Below are 20,402 nucleotides of genomic sequence, written 5' to 3'. Positions count from 1 at the left end.
TCCACGCTGATAATCTGGAAGTGGAGTGGGCCGCTGGGATGTGTACGGTGCCTGATGGATTAGTGCGTGTCCCTACTCCTCCCTCGGCAGAAGGACACGGGCCTTAAATCCAGGTTTTAGCCAGGAGGGAGGGATCAAGGCTTATGATGCAACAGGAGCCCCATCCATCACAACAAGCTGGAGGGGGGGGGTGCGGATGTGACCATGTGTTTTGTTGTAAAGAGGTCATGGAGTTTTCGTGATGAGATTACTCAACTTCATAAAAACAAGTGACTAGTGACCTTGACATAAGACAGGTGGCATCTAAATGCACGCAGATGACTAACTTCCACATTGGATTTATTCTCAGATTTTGGGATTTATGACGGTGTTAGTGCAATATGGCTCATAGTTCTGAATGACAATTGGTCAATACAGTGTTTCCAGTTGTGCTAAAAACCTGTTGATCCCACTGCACAGCTCCCTTTGAGGCCAACTATAAACTTTTGATATTGCAGTATAATGAACTATAACAGCAAAATGAATTTCCTTAATAAACTGTTATAATCAGAAACCGGTCTTTAATATTTTATTATGTATGCCTAGTACTTGAATTATTATTAAAGCATTAAAGCACTTTCCTTGTGTCAGCAATGATTATATTTCTGTAATAATTTTCAAAAACACAATTCTGAATAGTGGCCACTTTATTTCCAAGACTGGATAAAAAGGGAAAGACAAACTCTGTGAATGTTACCATCATTCTTTCACCGGCAACATGGGAGAGCTCGGTTTCATCAACCTTATATTTTACATATTTTACATAAAAAGATCTCATTGTGTGAAGTCTTACAGAAGTATAAAAATTCAAACCGACCAGGAGCAGAAAACTTGACAGAGTGGGTTATGAGTGGAAGAGGTGATTAACAGTAACAAAACATCCATATTTGACACACACACACACACACACATTTGCAGATAAAGAAAGAGATATGAATTTATGGTTCTTTGCAATATATGCAATAACATCAAAATTCAAAATATGCCCTGTATCATATCTTGAGCTCTTTCAATGTGTGATTTTGTGTTAATCTAAAGATATGAGTGCACGTCTAACCAAAAACATTAAAGAAAAATAAATAAAAAAATAAATAAAACATTTTCCCCAGCAGTTTCAAAACAAGATCAGTTTCTAAAATGCTAATATACCATGAATATGTAAAGTCTGTTCATTATCTGAAGTATAAAAGTTGAACGATACGGAGTGCTACATCTTCAGCCTTGTCACTGGTAAGTCGTCGACATTTATAGTTATCGATTAATAGTACAATTCAGTGAAAGTCTATTGACAGCACTGAGCGCCAGTGTTCTTCTGTACCGACAGGAAACGGTGGTCTCATTCAATATACCACACAATCATTCAAGGTCATACCATTTTTTTTTTACATTGGGAATTAATGTGAAATGCATACAAAGAGAATTCTACATTATACATCCTGACAAAAAAAGCAAAAAAAAAAACCAACAACATGCATGTCATCTCAGTAGTCAATGTAATCTAACACTAAAATCGTAATGCAATTTTCACATAATATATTAATGAAATGATTCAAATATGGCACAAGATGGTTCACAATATATATATACATAAACCTAGATAAAAACTGAGGAGAAAACATATCAAGAATGACTTATCTGGGGAGTAAGGAACAAATTATGCCAGTTTTTGAAGGCTGAAAATGTGGTTGATTTTGTTTTCTTTTGTTGAGGATACATTTCTTTTGTTGCAATACATTTATCAAACATCAGCTAAAAAAAAATTAACTAACGTTAACATATTTAACAACACTAGAAAAAAAAAGAAAAAAAAGTAAGACAATGAACTGTGTACAATGTAAAAAAATAATAATAATATTAACAGGAAAAAGCCATCCAACCCCTGCAGACGTATGTGAACAGGTTCAAATATTATTTTTACACTATACTCCAGCAGCCACTTCACATAGGTGCTGAATTTCCTGTCCCACACATCTGCAGGGGTAGAGTATGTCACTGTTCTAGGGTCACCACTTCCACCGCTTGTCCGTCAAGTGTTACCGTGTTGTCGATGCGCGTAGCTACGGGAGCCATGGCCACCTGAACGGGTCGATTTCCCTGGGCCAAACTGGTGACGACCGTCTGATACATGCTGACTGGAATCTGGACGAGACCTGGGATGACACAAACACCCGTTACATATATGACAACTTCTGTGTGTATAAACTAATTTCGGTCACTCTTCACAGATCTAGCTGAAGATGCACAAAGTACAACTGTGATGTCATCAGCGAAGACAGCGGCATAGTGGTTTGGGATGCACGTAACTTGTCATTTGAGACAGTTGGGAGGGAGGGGAGTTTTGAAGTGCGGTTGGATGAGGCCGCAGAGCGTACGCAATCGAGCGGCCATGTTAAGAGTTTGAACGCTACGTGGCCAGGGCTGGGCTAGAGCATCACACTGCAATGCGGAACAATGGAGTAATTGAGGCGGCCACTCCCAGCTTCCGTTTCTCTCCCTCTCCCTCTCTGACTCGAGGTTAAACCCCTCTCTCTTTCTCAATCCACCTCTGTTTCCCCGCCCAGCTGTGAGCAGAGCAGCCTGGATTACTGCTGCAGTCACACGGGGCAGGAGGGCGAGCAACCTGCTCATATGGGCAAAGCGAAAGGTCAAAACTAACCGTGGCTCGTAAACCCATCGAGAAAGTCTTGCGGTTACGTACCTGCCGGCCGCTGGACTTCTGTGCGTTGTTTTCATTCTCTAAAAAGTGTGCAGTAAAATAGTCTCACGATGCTACTCTGTCCCAGCGTCTCAAAGGCAGGCTCATATTTCAAACTCGTCATTTAGGCTGTCAGTTACTTTATCTTTTCATGCCGGCACAATCTCCCCAAGCTAAATGTTCCCTTTAATTGCAGCTTAACACAAAAGTAGATCAGTTTTGAGCTTAAATGCATCTTAAACAGGCATGGAAAATGATTTTGACTTGTTCCCCGCAGAATAATTGAATGAATTCTTAGGTCAAATCTTACAAAACCTGTCAAAAAAACAAACGTTCAATTAAAAAAAAAAAAGCATTAATGAGGCTATAATAATTAAGCTCTTCACCCATTTTTAATGATTGTAAATTCAAATAAATAAATGTATTTTCACTTTAAATTAGAAAGTGCTTATAACAATGAGGTTACACTGTATTTTAAGGTATCCTTGTTACAGTGTAATTAGACATTTAAGTACTGGAATAATAATCAAGTACATGTACTAACTATAGGGTTAGGATGAGGGTTTGATTTAGTTGCATGTAATTATGCATCATTTATAGTTATTACTATAGTAATTAAAGGACACTGTAAAATAAAGTGTTACCAACAAATGACAAATAATAATAATGACACTCAGTTGTCACTAGTGTAAATTCAAATATAACACAATTTTAATTAAGTTTTTTCATTTTTATATTATGTAAATACTTCATATAAATAATACCTAAATAGTATATCTTTATATATATATATATTTACACACACACACACACACTGTGTATATATGTTTTTTTATATACATATACACATATTTTTCTTTTGACAAAAACATCAACATGTTTTTATGAGATTCACCACTTTAAAAAGGGAAAAATCAGTTACTCCACATGGGATACAAGTGACTCTAATTTCTCTTAATCACATCGTGTCTCAATAATTGACGGGGAGTTTGGAAGCATTGTTTTTTTTGAGTGAAGAGCCTACAAACCCCTCAGTCACTCTGACATCGAGGGTTTCTACAAGGCTTACGGAGCGATAGAGGGGCATTGGAGCAGGAAACATAAATCAGTCACGATTACCTCAGACCAGGCACTTCAAAGCTGCACCCGCACTGCCATTTCGCTGATTGAATAAGGTCAATAAACACTGGCTGTCTGTCAAGTGTCTGTCTGTTGTTGACTACGCTCTCCAAAACCTCCCCGTGCTGAAGCGTAAATTGGGTTTAATTGCGCAGCTTAACGTTGAGGGCCTCGTTTTGGGCACAGGTTGCTCTCCGGGACTCACTGCTGGTGCTGGTTCAGATGAACAGTCAACATGCTCGGTTACGTATGTGGGAAACGGGGCGTACTAGCATTCTCTGTACTGCCCTCCTCTAGAAAGGTTCCTTGTGTACAATGTTATATAAAGTGACATCCTCTTAAAGCAAGTTTTCCTTCATTTGCAAAAAATAAAAAAGATGGCAGGGGGGAAAAAAGGCCAACAGATGGTCAATCAAGAGATAGCGAGTATAAAATGTCCTCTAGGCTGCGGGACCAAAAAGTATAGTTCAATATGTAGTACATAATTTCATGCATATGTAGAATTGCTAATAAACTTAACGATTCAATTATATAAAATATTAAAAGAAAAAAAATGTAACGGCAGTGGTCATATATTGGTAACACTTTACAATAAGGTTCCATTAGTTAACATGAACTAACCATGAACAACATCTCTGTTCAGCATTAGTTCATATTGGTTAACGTTAACTCACACATGTACTAATGCATCAATTCACATTAATAGCCCAGTTAGTTAACATTAGTTAATGCATTAGTTAACATGAACTAACCATGAACAATGCCTGTAAATAGCTTTGCTGTTTTGTACTGTATAATACTGTATTTACATTAGTTTACGTAGCAGTTGACACACACTAAGTATGAACATTTCTAACTCACCATGTTATCCTAAATGTAAAAATACTGTTGTGTACCTTATCAACACTCTTTCATATAAGGCATTGATTTGTCGGTAAACATAATGCTACAGCAGAAAACAAATGTTAGTAACACATCAGTTAATGTTGAAATAGTGTACACTTTTCACTCAATCCATTAATAAATGCTTATTTGAATGCAAGTAATGATAGTAAAGTACGTATAAACATGAACAACATATTTTTCCGCTGTAGAATTATGTTTACCAACAAATCAATGCCTTATAAAAGAGTGTTGATAAGGTACACAACAGTATTTTTACATTTAGGATAACATGGTGAGTTAGAAATGTTCATACTTAGTGTGTGTCAACTGCTACGTAAACTAATGTAAATATGTACAGTAAGTTAACCTTACAAAACAGCAAAGCTATTTACAGGCATTGTTCATGGTTAGTTCATGTTAACTAATGCATTAACTAATGTTAACTAACTGTGCTGTTAATGTGAATTGATGCATTAGTATGTGTGAGTTAACGTTAAAAGGGGTCATATAATGGTACATGCACTTTTACAAGTTGATTGTACTGAAATGTGTGTTGGCAGTGCCTGTACACAACCATCATATAATGATAAAAATCCATCCAGTGTTTTTGTTTTAATCTCCTTATATGTTTTCCCCTGCCTCAAATCGAGCCGTTCGACCGTGTGACGTCACACGGTCGGACGCCCCTCCCGCGATTGTTGATTGACAGCAGCGTTTCAACACAGACCCGCCCTCGCTCGTGAGCCAGCTGTCATAGTCTGCGCGGACCGGCGCGGTCATTGTTGATATGCTGGAGCACTGTCTATGAGCAGAATGGCGTCTAAGCGATTGTGGTGTTCTGTTCTTGGGTGTAATAACGAACACAGCAGTCATTTTAATGTTCCTAAATCCGAACCGCTGAAGACGCAGTGGCTGAGTTTGTTTTCGAAGGGAATATTCCCCACGAGCAACGTCAATGCTTTCATGTTTGCGCGAATCATTTCTCACCAGACTGCTTTATAAACAAGGGTCAGTATAAAGCTCGTTTTGCTAAGAAGCTACTCATGAAAAAAGGATCGGTACCAGATATTCGTGTTCCTGCTGAACCTCTAGAACAACTGAAGTGAGTGTAACGTTTTATTAACCTTTATATTAATATTTATATCTTTGCAAATCGCTTGCACGCTTCACGATGAATGAGTCTAAGGTTTACACTCAGGGTACATTACGGCATGTTTTCTATGTACGACGTTCTCAATATAATTCATAATCCCACATTTATAATGAACAACGCGTTATGGTTATTGTGTTACAAACGGTGTACACAGAACAGAGGGGCGGAGTGAGCACAGCTCATGATCATTTAAAGGCATATGCACTGAAACGGCGTGCTGAAAACAGAGCTGTTTTTGACCAGGTAAAATAACTGTTTTCTTACAATACTAATGAGAATTTTTAATTAAAGTATATTACAAACTTTTAATTTAGACCCTAAAGAATCATATTAGCTTGTACAAAAATGGCATTATATGACCCCTTTAACAAATATTAACTAATGCTGAACAGAGGTGTTGTTCATGGTTAGTTCATGTTAACTAATGTTACTTAACTGTGCTGTTAATGTGAATTGATGCATTAGTACATGTGTGAGTTAACGTTAACAAATTAATAACTAATGCTGAACAGAGTTGTTGTTCATGGTTAGTTCATGTTAACTAATGCATTAACTAATGTTAACTTAATTGTGCTGTTAACGTAAATCGATGCATTAGTATATGTGTGAGTTAACGTTAACAAATATTAACTAATGCTGAACAGAGATGTTGTTCATGGTTAGTACATGTTAACTAATGTATTAACTAATGTTAACTAATGGAACCTTATTGTAAAGTGTTACCCATATATTAATACCAAGAGTGGGGAAAGGCCTGACGCCCATGTCTTTAAATGTGGTTGTAATGCCTGCTAATCAGCTTTTGTGTTTAAATACAGCCCTTGCTCCTGTCTATTCTCTTAATGTCATGTGAGATTGTGTGTGTGTTTTATAGACTGGGCTTCCCGGTGCTGACAGCTGGCTCTGTGATTAGACTATGCTCTGATAATGGAGAGGATCAAAGCCCTTTAAGAGGGTTCCTTGGGGGGTTAGGAGGGGGGGCTTCTCTTTGGTCAATGGGGGCAATGGGGTAAACCAGGACACTAGGTACGATAGGTCACTGGGAAATGGGCAGGTATGATTGGACCAACTTTTGAGCAGAGCCATTTTACCCATTAAAATCAACATTAAAGCAATTTGGACCCCATTTACTTTCTTAATGGATGTTCTTGGTCTTATTGTTATTGAACGGATCATCAGTGTATATTAGAAATAAATAAATAAATAAATAATGAAGGATGCACCATATCGATTGTCAGCTGATTTATCGGTAGATATTGAATGATATTAATCTTTAAATTTGAATCTTTAATTGAATGTTCCTATAGCCGACAAAGCATACGCCACTAACCGAATGTCCATCCAAAGAATGCATTTTAGAATTTAATAATTTGTTATAATTAAGTTTGTTTAATATGAACGCCAAAATCACGAAGGCTAAAAGTTACTATTATTTATTTTCAGCAAGTTTCTTTTACTCCAACCAATATGGATCTGAAACAGCAGACAATGAAATCTTTATACTCAAAAATGAACAGCCATTTATCATACTGTACCTTATACTATTGCATAAATTCACTTGTAGCATTTTAATTATTTTAGGTTTTAGTGTTATTGTTAATTTATTTAGTGTATTATTTTAAATGACTATAGAATTTTGAGTAACATTTACAATACAGTCCCATTAGTTAGTGCTAGTTTATTATTAGTTCATGTTAGCTGTATATTAACAGATACAACTTTTGTGAAATGTTTAAATGAACAAACTAAGATTAATAAATGATTTAGAAGTATTTTTCAGTGGTATACAATGTAATGTAGTTAACTAATGTTAACAAACAGAACCTTATTATAAAGTGTTAATGAATTTAGATTTGTCATTTTTTTATTATTGGCCATAACAAGAAAAAAAAGATTTATCGGCCTATTGCATCAGCAAGAATTGTAATATTGGTGTATCCCTAAAAAATGCTTTGTCTTTGTTATCTTGAATCAAAATCAACTTGCAACAATTTTCCACAGAAATGCGTCACATTATGGAAATGGTTTGCAAGTGGCACTTCACTTTGTCTTGAAGGATGTCATGGTCAGAAGAGAAAAAATACAAACTTATGTCGATTTTCTAGCTTCTTTCAATCTAACCTAGTTTATCGCAGCTAAAAAAGGAAACGTGTAGTGCCATTTCACTACGCAGTAATGAATGCCTATAGTACACATTAGCACTGCTATTGGTTTGTAAAATGGCTTCTAATGCATGTGTAAGCAGCACTACTAGAGGGTGCCGTGCATATGCAGAGCGCTTAGTGGTTGAGTCAAAGCGAGGATTAGCAAGATGTGTAGAACCTGGAGTCACCATCTGTCCAACAAACACCCCGGGGATTACAATAGACCTCCACGGACTTCCTCACGCTCTCACACACCTTACATGAGACCCATACGTTCCCTCACATACTAGATGAGTGATGACGAAAGGGAAGTTTCATCATATGTTCGCCGACCCCACACTTTCCTGTTTGTTATGTATTTGAGTGTCAGGCTGGAACAGAGTGTGTGGATGCTTGTGATATAGAGCAAGGGTTCATACCACTGCCATCCGAAACTCCAGTTAAAGCTCCTACTGCGGCCGCCGTTTCTCCCGCTAACACGATCTGTCCTCCGCCCTGAAGAGTCGCTTCCGCTAATGTCGCCACTGCGTGAGCTGCTGCTTCACTGCAACACACAGATGTAAATTAAGGAAATAATCTCACAATATCCCTGCTTTCATAAACATGCAATGCTTTATACAGGATTTAAGATGTATTGATGTGAATTGGTGTGTACTGCCCCCTAGTGCAGGAAGTCACTCAAGAGGAACCAGAAAAAGATAACCACTGTCCTAAACAAGTTCTTCTTGCTCTCGTGATAGATGTCCAAAATACGGACGCCCATTTCTGACACATAAGTAGATGGGTAACCAAGCCCAGGCCCGGTTCCAGAATCAAATCGCGTGCTCTAGCCTTAATGCACATATCAGATTTTTGTCCTGTCCATTGCAATGGTCACTATGTCAATCATTGCAATTTTCGAGAGTGAATTCCGCATTTGCAGCGTGCACGTGGCAGTTAATCAATGAAGCTCTCTACACTATCGTGTCTACACTCTGTTTGTTAAAATGAGAGGATTCCCTAGCTTGCATAATTCAGCACTGAACAAAAACTGAGCGGTGAGTGGATTCGGACTAACTTAAAACAGCCCTGATTGGCCATTGAGTTAAAAAAAAAAAAAAAAATCAACAGATATGTCTGTGATTGGCTACATTGCTCAACACTGAAAAAGCACGTTGTAAATAGAAACATTTTACACTCTACAGAGCGCAAACACAAATACGTTTGCCAAATCTGTTTCGCCAATATACTAATATTACAACTTCAACTGAGGATGCTGGTGTGCTCTTGCTTTCATTTGAGGGTGCTTAGCACCCTCTAGAACTAGGCCTGGCTGAGCCTCAAGAGACTGGCATAACAATTAGACCTTGTAAACTAAGATCTTTGTGACTCACCTAATGCAAAGATTGATGTTGCTTAGCATTTACTAAGCACTGCATGTCAGGCTAAAAATAACTACGCCTCAAACAGAGATCAGGCTTGAAGTAAAGCTTATTCAGGTCAAATAATGTGTAAAGCTAAAAAAGCTTAATTTCAGAAACAGAGCGGTAGCTGCTTGTTCTCCGCTCCCACACATGTGAAGACTAGCTAGGTAGTCACTACTGAATTTAGCCTTTATTTTTTTGTCTTTTTGATGTCATGCATTGCTGAAGATTTATCCTTACTTGTAGATGAAGAAACTTCTGCATTTGTCCTTTTCAGCGACCCTGTTGATAACCATTTATCCATGTTTAAATCTGTTGTAGTCTACAGTAACTGTATGCAACAAAAGTATGGTAGATAAATTGGTGGTTTATTCTTAACACAACCAAGTGTTACCGATGAAAGTCAAAAATATGACACAGTATTTTGAAATTGACTAAAAGTTGAAAGTGACACCAAGTCAAAATTGTGAGATAAAAAGTCATATTTGGACAAAATGTTTTAACATGTTCATCACAAGACTTTATCTAACTTCATAATTAGTCATAATAATTATATAAAAAATAAACATTATGACATACTAATCTGTCATAACATTCATTCAAAAATTACATGAAAAGATGAAATTGAGTCAATTACAACAGTATGTCATAATTTCAACTTTCTAAGTCATAATTATATCCAAAATTGACATTCTGAGATAAAGAAAATGGACAAAACTCAAATTTTTGTCACAAGACTTTTTAATCTAAATTATGACTTACTACATGATCATGAGTTTTTATTTTATAATTTGAAATTCAAACAAAGCATGATTTTTTTTTCTTATGTGGCAGAAATGGGCTTCCAATCCAAATAGAGTCCAAAGACTGTCTATCCCGATTCCATTTGAGATACTGAAAAAAAGGGCTTTTTACAGTGCTACGGGGCTTTAGTAGACTTTTTTTGATCACATTTGTAGATGTCCTGACTGTGCTAAGCAGACTGATGGTGGATTTACTGCTTTAATGAAGACTGTTGAGCAGAAAACAATGCCTCCTCAGCCTAATTGTTGTGGGAATGGAGTATGATCCAATTGTTCCCTTGTCCTGTATTTCTGTGCTGCTGCTAACTCCTTGTGATAAACAGGAGAACAGGCTCAGGTGAGGCCTGTTAATAAGACCCTGGGGACTTAAACCTGCACCTAGATGCTGCTGCTGTTCAGTATTTCCTTTCTTTCTCTCCCCAACCCCAGCTTCACCTCTACTTCCCATGAGTACCTGTTGAGTGCCATGGTAACAGTTGCCCCCTGTTGCATCTCATGTGATGCAGCAACCGCAGCTTCGGCTAAGGAAGCCACAGCCTGCGTGGCCTCCGACGCTTGCGTGGTCTGGATGGTCATCTCGCCTCCCTGTAGGGTGGCCCAATTCTGCTCCACCTTAGAGACGAAATAACAATAATAGGTGTGAAGGGAGAGATATGCGCTAAAAAAGTACAGTATATGTGTGTAAGGACAGGACAGAACATGCACAAGATGCACAAGTGTAAGTTGACATTACCTCTCCATCTGTCACTGTGGAGTAATTCACCTGGGCGACTGTCACCGTGCCTGGCAATTCTGACGCATCTGCCAGTGTCGCTACCGTGGCTCCAGTGCCAACCTTTTGATTAGTTCAAATTTGGACGTTAGGATACTGTAATGTGACCACTGGTGTAAATTTAATACTTTTTTTTAATATCTTATATATATATATATTAGGGGTGTAACGATACACGTATTCGTATTGAACCGTTCGGTACGAGGCTTTCGGTTCGGTTTTCGGTACGCATTTTTTAACCGAACGGTTCGTTGGACCATTTTTCCTGCCGACCAAAATTTCGTTATTTCAAATGAAGGCGCGTCACGCGTGGCAAGCGCGCTCATAATGTGCGTGACCACAACATTGCCCAACATCAAATGGCAAATGTAATGTAAGCGGAACGAAACCACCCGTTATTGTGTGGTTGAAGGACCGTTTATCAGTTTGGACAAATACAGCGCGAGCCGATCATAATCATCAGCACTGTTACTACACAGCCAAATCCAGTAAAGAAAGCATTTGAATTCGCCACTGAAGTAATAACATCGCTGCAAGATCTAGTGAGAAACATTCGCATTTCTCCGTTATTAACGGATCAAACAGCGCTGACGTGGAAACCAGGAAGAAACATTGTGCCATGAATGAACTATCCAGTGTCCACAGATCAGCAACATTCACCATGGGTTTACTGAAGTAACACTACTAACTGTAACCATGGAAGTTTGGCAGGAATAGTAGGCTATAATGCTTTCAAGTAACATCACGTCGGTTTTATTTTGACATTATGAATACAATTGCTGCCCTCAAATGTTAATCTGAACTAAAATAAACCTTTGTTTATAACTACTACAATATTACATTTAATTTTGTCCAAGGAGCTGTTTTGTTTTATAAGCTCCTAAGAAAAGTCAAGTATAGCTCCATCATTGCTCAAAGTTAAAAAATATCATACTTTATGATGTTAGTTTTAATAAAAATATAATTAAAAAGATTAAATCAAGGAAATTTCTCTGGCATTTCTTTCTTTTTGCTGTATCGGAAACGTACCGAATCGTACCGAACCGAACCGTGACACAAGTGTATCGTATCGAACCGAACCGTGAATTTTGTGAACCGTTACACCCCTAATATATATATATATATATATATATATATATATATATACTATATATCTTATTAGCATAACAAAATTTACCATTTTAAAATTGTGGGGACTTTTTAATGTTTTAGAAAGAGGTCTCATATGCTCATCAAGGCTGCATTTATTTGATTTAAAAAAAATACAGTAATATTGTGAATTATTACAAATTAAAATAAATGTTGTATATTTTAGTAAATTTTAAAATGTAATTTATTCCTGTGATGGCAAAGCTGAATTTTCAGCATCATTACTCCAGTCAGTGTCACATGACCCTTCAGAAATCATTCTAATATGCTGATTTGCTGCTCAAGAAACATTTCTGATTATTATCAATGTTGAAAACAGTTGGTTGTTTGTGTGTGTGTGTGTGTGTGTATATATATATATATATATATATATATATACATACATACATACACAAGTTTATACACAGTCAGACCAATTACATGTATTAAGGCAGTAAATATTTGATGTCATGTTGACTTTAATATTACATATTTGTTATTTTTGTATATTTTGATCTCCCTCTATATTAAAAATGAAGTCCTCCAGTGGATCTTGTATATACTGTAGTCAAAAACAACCGTGCAGTTTTTCCCACAACTGGGACCTGAGCTCACCTGTATGAGCGAGACGGTTCCATCAGGATTACTGATCGTCTGCACTACGGTCTGTGATGGCACTAGGTGTGCAATGCTGTGTGTGGCTGTTGTGGCAACTTGCTGTGGGGTGATCTGGTCCTCAAAGGCGTAGAGCAAGTCCTCTCTCCCATGCTGCTTATAGCAGTTTTTAACGATAGTCCTCAGGGCTTGCGTCCATGACACCTGTTTTCAACGGAAATAAGCTCTCGATAAATCAAGATGATGCAAGCTTTAGCTCATTTGCTTCAATTCAGATGCCATTTTGTGGAAAGCTGACAAAACTACGGTGTGGCTGATTCAACAATTCATTTGTCATCACTCATAGCATTTATCATAGAATAAAATATTTTAGTAAAAATATATGTTGGTAAATACTGCTGTTTAGTACTGTATATTGTTATTGTTCTATATTTTAATAAATTAAAATATCTCTTAAAGATATCTTCCCTCTTCACGATGACTCGCTTGCTTTAGTCCTCAGATGTAAGTCGCTTTGGATAAAAGCGTCTGCTAAATGACTAAATGTAAATGTAAAATGGTTAAATATTACCTATTCTTATTTTAATCTAAATTTCTACTGTATTTTTCTTCATATATATATATATATATATATATATATATATATATATATATATATATATATATATATATATATATATATATATAAAATCTAGGTAACGCTTCCTTTTACAGTCCTGTTACCCATGTACTTACTATGTACTTATTATAGTAATTATAATTACTGGGTAATAACTAGGTACTAACGCTGAACCTACCCCTAACCCATGTACTTACCTTATATTACCCAGTACTTTCTAGGTAAGTACACTGTAAGTACACGTAAGTACTGTACTGTAAAAGGAAGCGTTACCAAAATCTACACACACTTTAATATAATGTATTACCATTTTAAGCAAATTTATACATTTAGTTTTGAATTTTTAACCATATTCTATATATTGATATATAGAAAATATTCTGTAGTGTTTTTTCTTTATACCCCAGTCCTAGTGTGAGCCCCCAACACTACCCTCTGTTTCTGCTCCTCTGTTCGGACGTCACTGCGTACATTGGCCCAAGGAATGTCCTCCGGCCACCAGATGGGCTTGCAGCTCTCTTTCCCCCAGCCAGGCTTCCCACGGCCTGTGGAATACTTTAGCATTTCTGGAATGAACGCTCTGAGCTGGGCCTGAAAAAGCAACAAAGAGCACACAATCACTGTGGGAGATTTTAAACTGGGAGTGGCAGAGCACACGACGGCCTCTGGAAAAATTAAATTTGTGTGAAGAGAGTTTGGAAACAGCAAGCCATTGATTTTCCCCTTTTTTCTGTAACTGAGTACAGACAGTCTGCCGACACGTATAGCTTGTGAAAAGCTAAAAGTAGACTATTAGGTTTCTATTTAAAGATTAATCTATGGGTGAGGCTCCACTGCACACTGACTGGAGGAGATTGAGAAGATGGAACATACACCACTGCACTATAGATTATGTAGACAACAAATAAATAAATTAACACTTTTAAGGTTGGTACACTACTGTTCAAAAGTTTGGGGTCAATTGTTTTTTAAAATAAATTTGACAAGATTTCTATTTGAAATAAATGCTGTTCTTTTGAACTTTCTATTCATCAGAGTCCTGAAAAAATGCATTACGGTTTTCAGAAAAATATTAAGCAGCACAAATGTTTTCAATATTGATAAAAAATGCTTCTCGAGCAACAAATCAGCACATTAGAATGATTTCTGAAGGTTCATGTGACGCTGAAGACTGAAGCAATTGCTGTTTGACACATAACTACCACTTTAATGTAAAAAACTAAATAAAACAAAAAACAAGGCATCTGTGCTGTCTCTTTACAAGTTTAAAGATGGCAATGAATGGTTAAATAGATGCAAGGAAAGATAAATAAAAATATCTGCATAAATACAAATCAATAAAACCAAGAAATGGAAATAATAAATGCAAGGGGGAAAAAACCAATTGAAAATTCAGTAAATGAATTTCGCAATGATGCCATATTGCTTTTGGTTCGATTTGAAATGTATTTTAATGGGCTTAAAGTCGTAATCTAATATGTGTTAGTAAGGAAGTGTTGAGGTATTAACACGACAATCAAGGGGCTTTTTTTTTGCCTAAATGAGTCCATTGACAAAAAAAAAAAAAAAACCTGCGTTGTATGGGGCAGTCCATTAGCCCATACAGCTCTGTCCTGGGGGTGAGGGTGGAGTTTATCCCAGTGCCCTCAGTGCCCTTGGTAATTCCGTAGGCAGGCCAGGGATTGTACTGCACAGCACTCTGTAGCAACGTCTGTTCACCTCCACATCACAGGCTAAATTTGGCTTGGGAGGAATAAATCAGTTCCCAAAAGAGCTTCTCCCTCCCTCCCACTGTCACAAACACAAACACTTCCTGTAAGCCTGACATTGGACGGTGACAGACAACAACATGGCGAAAAGTTCTGATACAACTAATTCATTGAAAAGTCACATGTTTTTGACCAATTCCTTTCTAAGATTCTTCCAGTTGTGATAGCTGGATAAGGATAAAAAAAAAAAAAAGTATTTCAAACAGTACACTCAAAGTTTATTGTAAAATATGTAAGCATACCTAGAAAAATGTATACTCACTTATATATATATATATATATATATATATATACACACACACACTACACTAATACCAATACCATTTTAAGTACCAGTGAACATTTTGTTAATGTTTTTGAAAGAAGTCTCTTATGCTCATCAAGCCAGCATTTATTTGATCACAAATACAGAAAGAAAACAGTAATATTGTAAAAATTATTTTAAATTACAATTTAAAATCATGTTTTTTTATTCTAATATACTTTTAAATATAATTTATTTCTGTGATCCAAAGCTGAACAAAACAGCATTTATTCAAAATAGAAATATTTTCTAACAATAATTATCACTTCTTTTTATCAATTTAACACAAGTTAATTTTTTCAACGAAAAAATACAAAACTTTTGAACGATAGTGTATATTGTTACAAAGGATTTCTATTTTAAATAAATGCTGTTCTTTTTTTCTCTTTTATTTAATTTTTATGCATCAAAGAATATTATAAAAAATTATTAAGCAGCACAACTGTTTCCAACATTGATAATAAATCAGCATATTCAAATGACTTCTGAAGGATCATGGGACACTGAAGACTGGAGTAAAGATGCTGAAAATTCAGCTTTGCATCACAGGAATAAATTATATTTTAAAAGTATATTCAAATAGAACAACCATTATTTTAAATTGTAAAAACATTTCACAATATTACTGTTTTTTTTATCAAATAAATGCAGGCTTGATGAGCATAAGAGACTTCTTTCAAAAACATTAAAAATAGTAATAATTCCAAACTTGCCCGGTAGTGTATATATATTAATAAAACCCAATTTAAAAATCTCAATGTACATAAATAAATCATGATAAGAGCTAAAACCTGAACTTAATAAATACTGATGTTAAGTACACGGTTCAAAGTCATGTAACAGATTGTCCACAGTGGCATCATGAGTTGTAGACTCTTCCTTGTGTTTGTGCAGATGGTCTAATTACATGGCGAAGGAATTAAGAGGAATCTCACGCCCCAAACACCCCGATCAGCTGCCCATTCCCTCCCCCTGCTCTGCTCTTAATCCACTTGGGAGCCAATCAGAAACCCCTGTGCTCGGCCACGATGTGCCGGATAATTACTCGCGCGTACAAGCTCACCTGATGATCCCTGCACAGACCTGCCTCCAACTGCCACAACCCAAACAAGGCGTGTCTGTCCTGAGGGACATCAGCACAGAGCATGTGGGACAGTGAGTAATGGGCTAGCTGGTAAATGAAGTGGCTGAATTGGTTATGTGGTCTTATACCAGGCCAAAAGTAAAAGTAACCTGTGCTAAAGCCCTGTAGTGGTTGAAGTGAGACGACTTCTTCGTCTCGATTAAATGCTGCTGCACTAGTCTAGAAAAAGCTCATTTGCATGGCAAAGCAGAAAATTCCTGGCTCATAGTGCCACCTGGTGCCCACCTGTGTCATCTTGTCCACAGACACTGGTATGCCGTCAATAGTCAGTGGAGGCAATTCAGAGGTGAGCTCCCCACCACCAGGGGGCGCATGTTCAGCCAGAGCATTTTCCAGATCCTCCAGAATCATGCTTTTGTATTTCCTCACCTGATCACAGGACATCAAAACAAAACTAGGGTCAAATCAGAAACAGTGCAAATGCTATGAAGAGGAAATGCACAGTAAAAATACTCACCACATTCTCTAATGGCGCCGCTCCAAATACTCTAAACACAGGGTTTGGTTTAGAGGGAGAGATGCACAACACAATAGCCTGCTGGCCAACCCTTGTCGTGTACTCGTCTAGAGTCGCTCTCAGCTTCCTGCAGACATAGTAAGAGTCAGTGTTGTTATTATTAACTACAATTCGTAAAAATCATGCTAACACTTTACAATAAGATTTCATTGTTAACTACTTTAGTTAACATGAACTAACAATGAACAACACTTCTACAGCATTTATTAATCTTAGTTAATGTTAATCTCAACATTTACTAATACATTTCTAAGATCAAAAGTTGTATCTGTTAACATTAGCACTGTGAACTAACATGAAGATTTGTATTAACTAACATAAACATACCGTAGGTTAATAAACGCTGTAAGAATATATTGTTCATTGTGAATTCAAGTTAGTTCATGGATTAACTAATGTTAAAAAAGATGAGACCTTATTGTAGTGTTACCAAAATCATTTTTTGTAATTGAAATAAAGCTGAAATTAAAAATATATAAACATTAGACGAAAAACATACACTTAAAAAACTTGAAATGATCAAATACTCAAATACATTAAAAATAAAAATATATTACTGCTAAATAGAAATATTTATTAAAGATAATAAAAATGACAAAAGCACATAGCCAAGTGAAACTGAAAATATAAAAATAACAGCTAATTTAAAATATGAATAAATACTATAATAGCATATGAATAATACTAAGATAAATAATTATTTGTTTTGATTGTTTTAATCAAGATATTATTTTATGTTGTAAAAACCACTGATACTTAATACCAATTCATTGAACAATACTGTGAATATAGTTCACCTAAGCAAGCGGGTCTGTTGTCTTTTACGGATTGAAGGGTTTGATTCAAAGATGTGCGGCCGTTTACGTTTCTTCCCTGTTGCTACAGCGGCGGCTGCTGCCATGCCAACAGGTCCTGAAAAAAAATTAGGGGCATAAAATCAGCTGTTTTTAGACATTCTATATCATTCAGGATATACACTGTTTGTGTATTCACTGGGAATTGAAGCAATGAGTGACATTGCTAGCACCATGCTCTATCTTAAGCTATAAGACAGCTGCCAATTTATGGTTTAAGTTCGCCATCTAGTGGTCAGTGTAATCACCACTAGTCACAGTCAGTACCCAACAACAATGTGCTGGAACCGACCTGCAGCAGCCAGATGTGCAGTGACCTCATCTGTTCCAGTTGAGTTGAGGATGTCAGAGTCATCATAAGCGTCATCATCGGGCGAGGAGGGCGAATCCTCATCAGCGCTCAGCATGCCGTGCTCTGTGTACGTGGCGACATGCACCTGCCCGACCTGCTGAGAGACGGCATGGGCCTCGATAGTGGTCATGTGCTCTGTCTGATGCACCGTGTGGTCTTCCATCACCCGATACAGTTTCTCTCAAACACACTGAGACACACATAAACAATATATTAGCACACACACATTCCACAAGCAACTGGTTTGCTTACATTAATAGATAAGGTCAGGGTAAGAGTTATTGACCTAATATTTTGAGGTGGTTTAACTTAAATATATGTGTGTGTGTGCAAGTGTATTTTAATTTGTACATGCATTTAAAAATGCACTAAAAATTTAAGAGGGCATCATCTTCTGACATTGTCTTATAATAGCTACCAAAATCACTTTTTACTAGTATGTAATGTGAATCAGACTTACAAGGTATTCTATTAGTATAGTCTTGGCAGATATGCTTTTATATTGAAACATCATGACAAAACATTTAATCTGGGGTGAATCCAGGTAAACTGGGCCACTGAGTGTGATCTCAATGTCATTAAGTGGTCTGAATCAGCCACCCAAAATTTGACATTTGTAATGTATAAACTAAGTAGTTTTCACTTAATGTGTAGGAAAAGGGTCTCCTTTCTATACACACAAAAGTTCTCTAATAACCATTTTCATAAAGCACTGCATCTATTTTTATTGCTTTAAACATCACTCCAGTAGGGGGCACTAATCATCACATATAAACAAAATTTTCACATATTATTATTTTTTTTTTTTACAGTGATAATGTTTTGGCTGTAGTCTGTACTACTGACTGATTTCTGTATTTACCCAAAAGGATATGTTCGCATTCAAAATTATTAACAGCATATACCTTTGCTGTGCATATTACAATTTAGCAATGTACAATAATGTAAATAAATACCTCAGGAATTATTTACAGGAAGAAATCAAAGCTTTATCAATGACAAACCCAATGACACAGAAAGAGAACATTTTTTTAATTAAGTTTTATTGAATAATAAGATACTCTAATGACATTTCTCTCACAGCAAGGAGTATGAATTAAATTTATTAAAACGTTTTGGATTTAAAATAAAAAATAAATAAAAACGTATGTAGGAATAACTTAGGATGACGTAGGTGCTACGAATGATCCACATAGATAAATACACAATCTCGCGTCGCGCTGCATCATCATCATCATCATTCTGTTCAATTCAACGGCCCTGACACTATGTTCTGGAAAACGGTAACGTTACAAATGATATGCCCAAGACCAAAAACGTTTACAAATATCAAAAGACACTTCAACTAGCATTATAAAGGGTAGGTTTGAATATCTAAAATAACTGAATCGATATAGACTAACGTTAGTAATCTCTAGCATTAATAACAAACACATAAATGGCGGTTATTTTCAAACTGTGAATAATACGTGTAAAGAGAGCGAACTGTAATAGTGAAACATTAAACACTGAAGCCTGTTCAAAGTGCTATTTCATTCACGACAGTAAAAATTTCAGACGAGCTTCAAAACATCTGAAATTATCTTCTAAATAAAATTTAGCCGGCACCGTTGTCGACTCTGTATAAAGCGATTTAAATATTCGACTGATCGATAACACTTCTGTGCTAATATGCCATGAAACATGCATTCAAATCCGATTCCCCGATCAAGAGCATATAAACACAAGCTCTCAAGCACTGAAAACCCATTTAGCATCTGGACAAAACAAGAGCGATTACGATTGCACATCTAAATTCAGTAGGCCAAAGGCCTGCGACAGCGCCATGATTATTTTGCCCCAAATTTGAGCGGGGTAAATAATAATTGCCATCCTGACAAATGCTTTCGATATCGTCCCGAGTTCTGTTTCGCATCGTCGCGATCTGCATCTGAGTGTGTGAAAGACAAACGCTGCCGGGTTGTTTGGTGCGGCTGCGCCGGGGCTGAAATGGCTGGAGATTGCGCGGTAGGGCACTAACCTCAGAGCGGCTGCGCTACTTCGGGCCTGCGCTGTGCGGCGGAGCTGCGAACACCAGCTGCAATGGA

The 20,402-nt window shown here is 36.8% G+C and overlaps 1 protein-coding gene across 2 annotated transcripts; it reads right to left on the bottom strand.

Moving 5' to 3' along the window:
• Positions 1-1,819: 1,819 nt before the first annotated feature.
• On the bottom strand, positions 1,820-18,532 carry nrf1 (nuclear respiratory factor 1). 2 transcript variants are annotated; one of them, XM_056235798.1, is made up of 11 exons: positions 18,256-18,532; positions 17,907-18,021; positions 17,050-17,176; positions 16,818-16,961; positions 13,808-13,966; positions 12,757-12,960; positions 10,975-11,076; positions 10,696-10,853; positions 9,679-9,720; positions 8,455-8,579; positions 1,820-2,189 (listed from the first exon to the last, which is right to left on the bottom strand). In XM_056235798.1, exons 1-11 carry the CDS (start codon positions 18,476-18,478, stop codon positions 2,029-2,031), a joined length of 1,560 nt encoding a protein of 519 aa, XP_056091773.1. In that variant the 5' UTR covers positions 18,479-18,532; the 3' UTR covers positions 1,820-2,028. The 2 variants fall into 2 exon arrangements, with proteins under 2 accessions (XP_056091773.1, XP_056091774.1); XM_056235799.1 differs by lacking the exon at positions 9,679-9,720 and having other exon boundaries at positions 18,256-18,531.
• Between the last annotated feature and the right edge of the window lie 1,870 nt (positions 18,533-20,402).

Source organism: Rhinichthys klamathensis, unplaced genomic scaffold (assembly GCF_029890125.1).
Source record: "Rhinichthys klamathensis goyatoka isolate OS25496 unplaced genomic scaffold, OSU_Roscu_1.1 h1tg000430l_1, whole genome shotgun sequence".
Taxonomy (NCBI): domain Eukaryota; kingdom Metazoa; phylum Chordata; class Actinopteri; order Cypriniformes; family Leuciscidae; genus Rhinichthys; species Rhinichthys klamathensis.
This window is presented reverse-complemented; position numbering and strand designations above follow the sequence as displayed.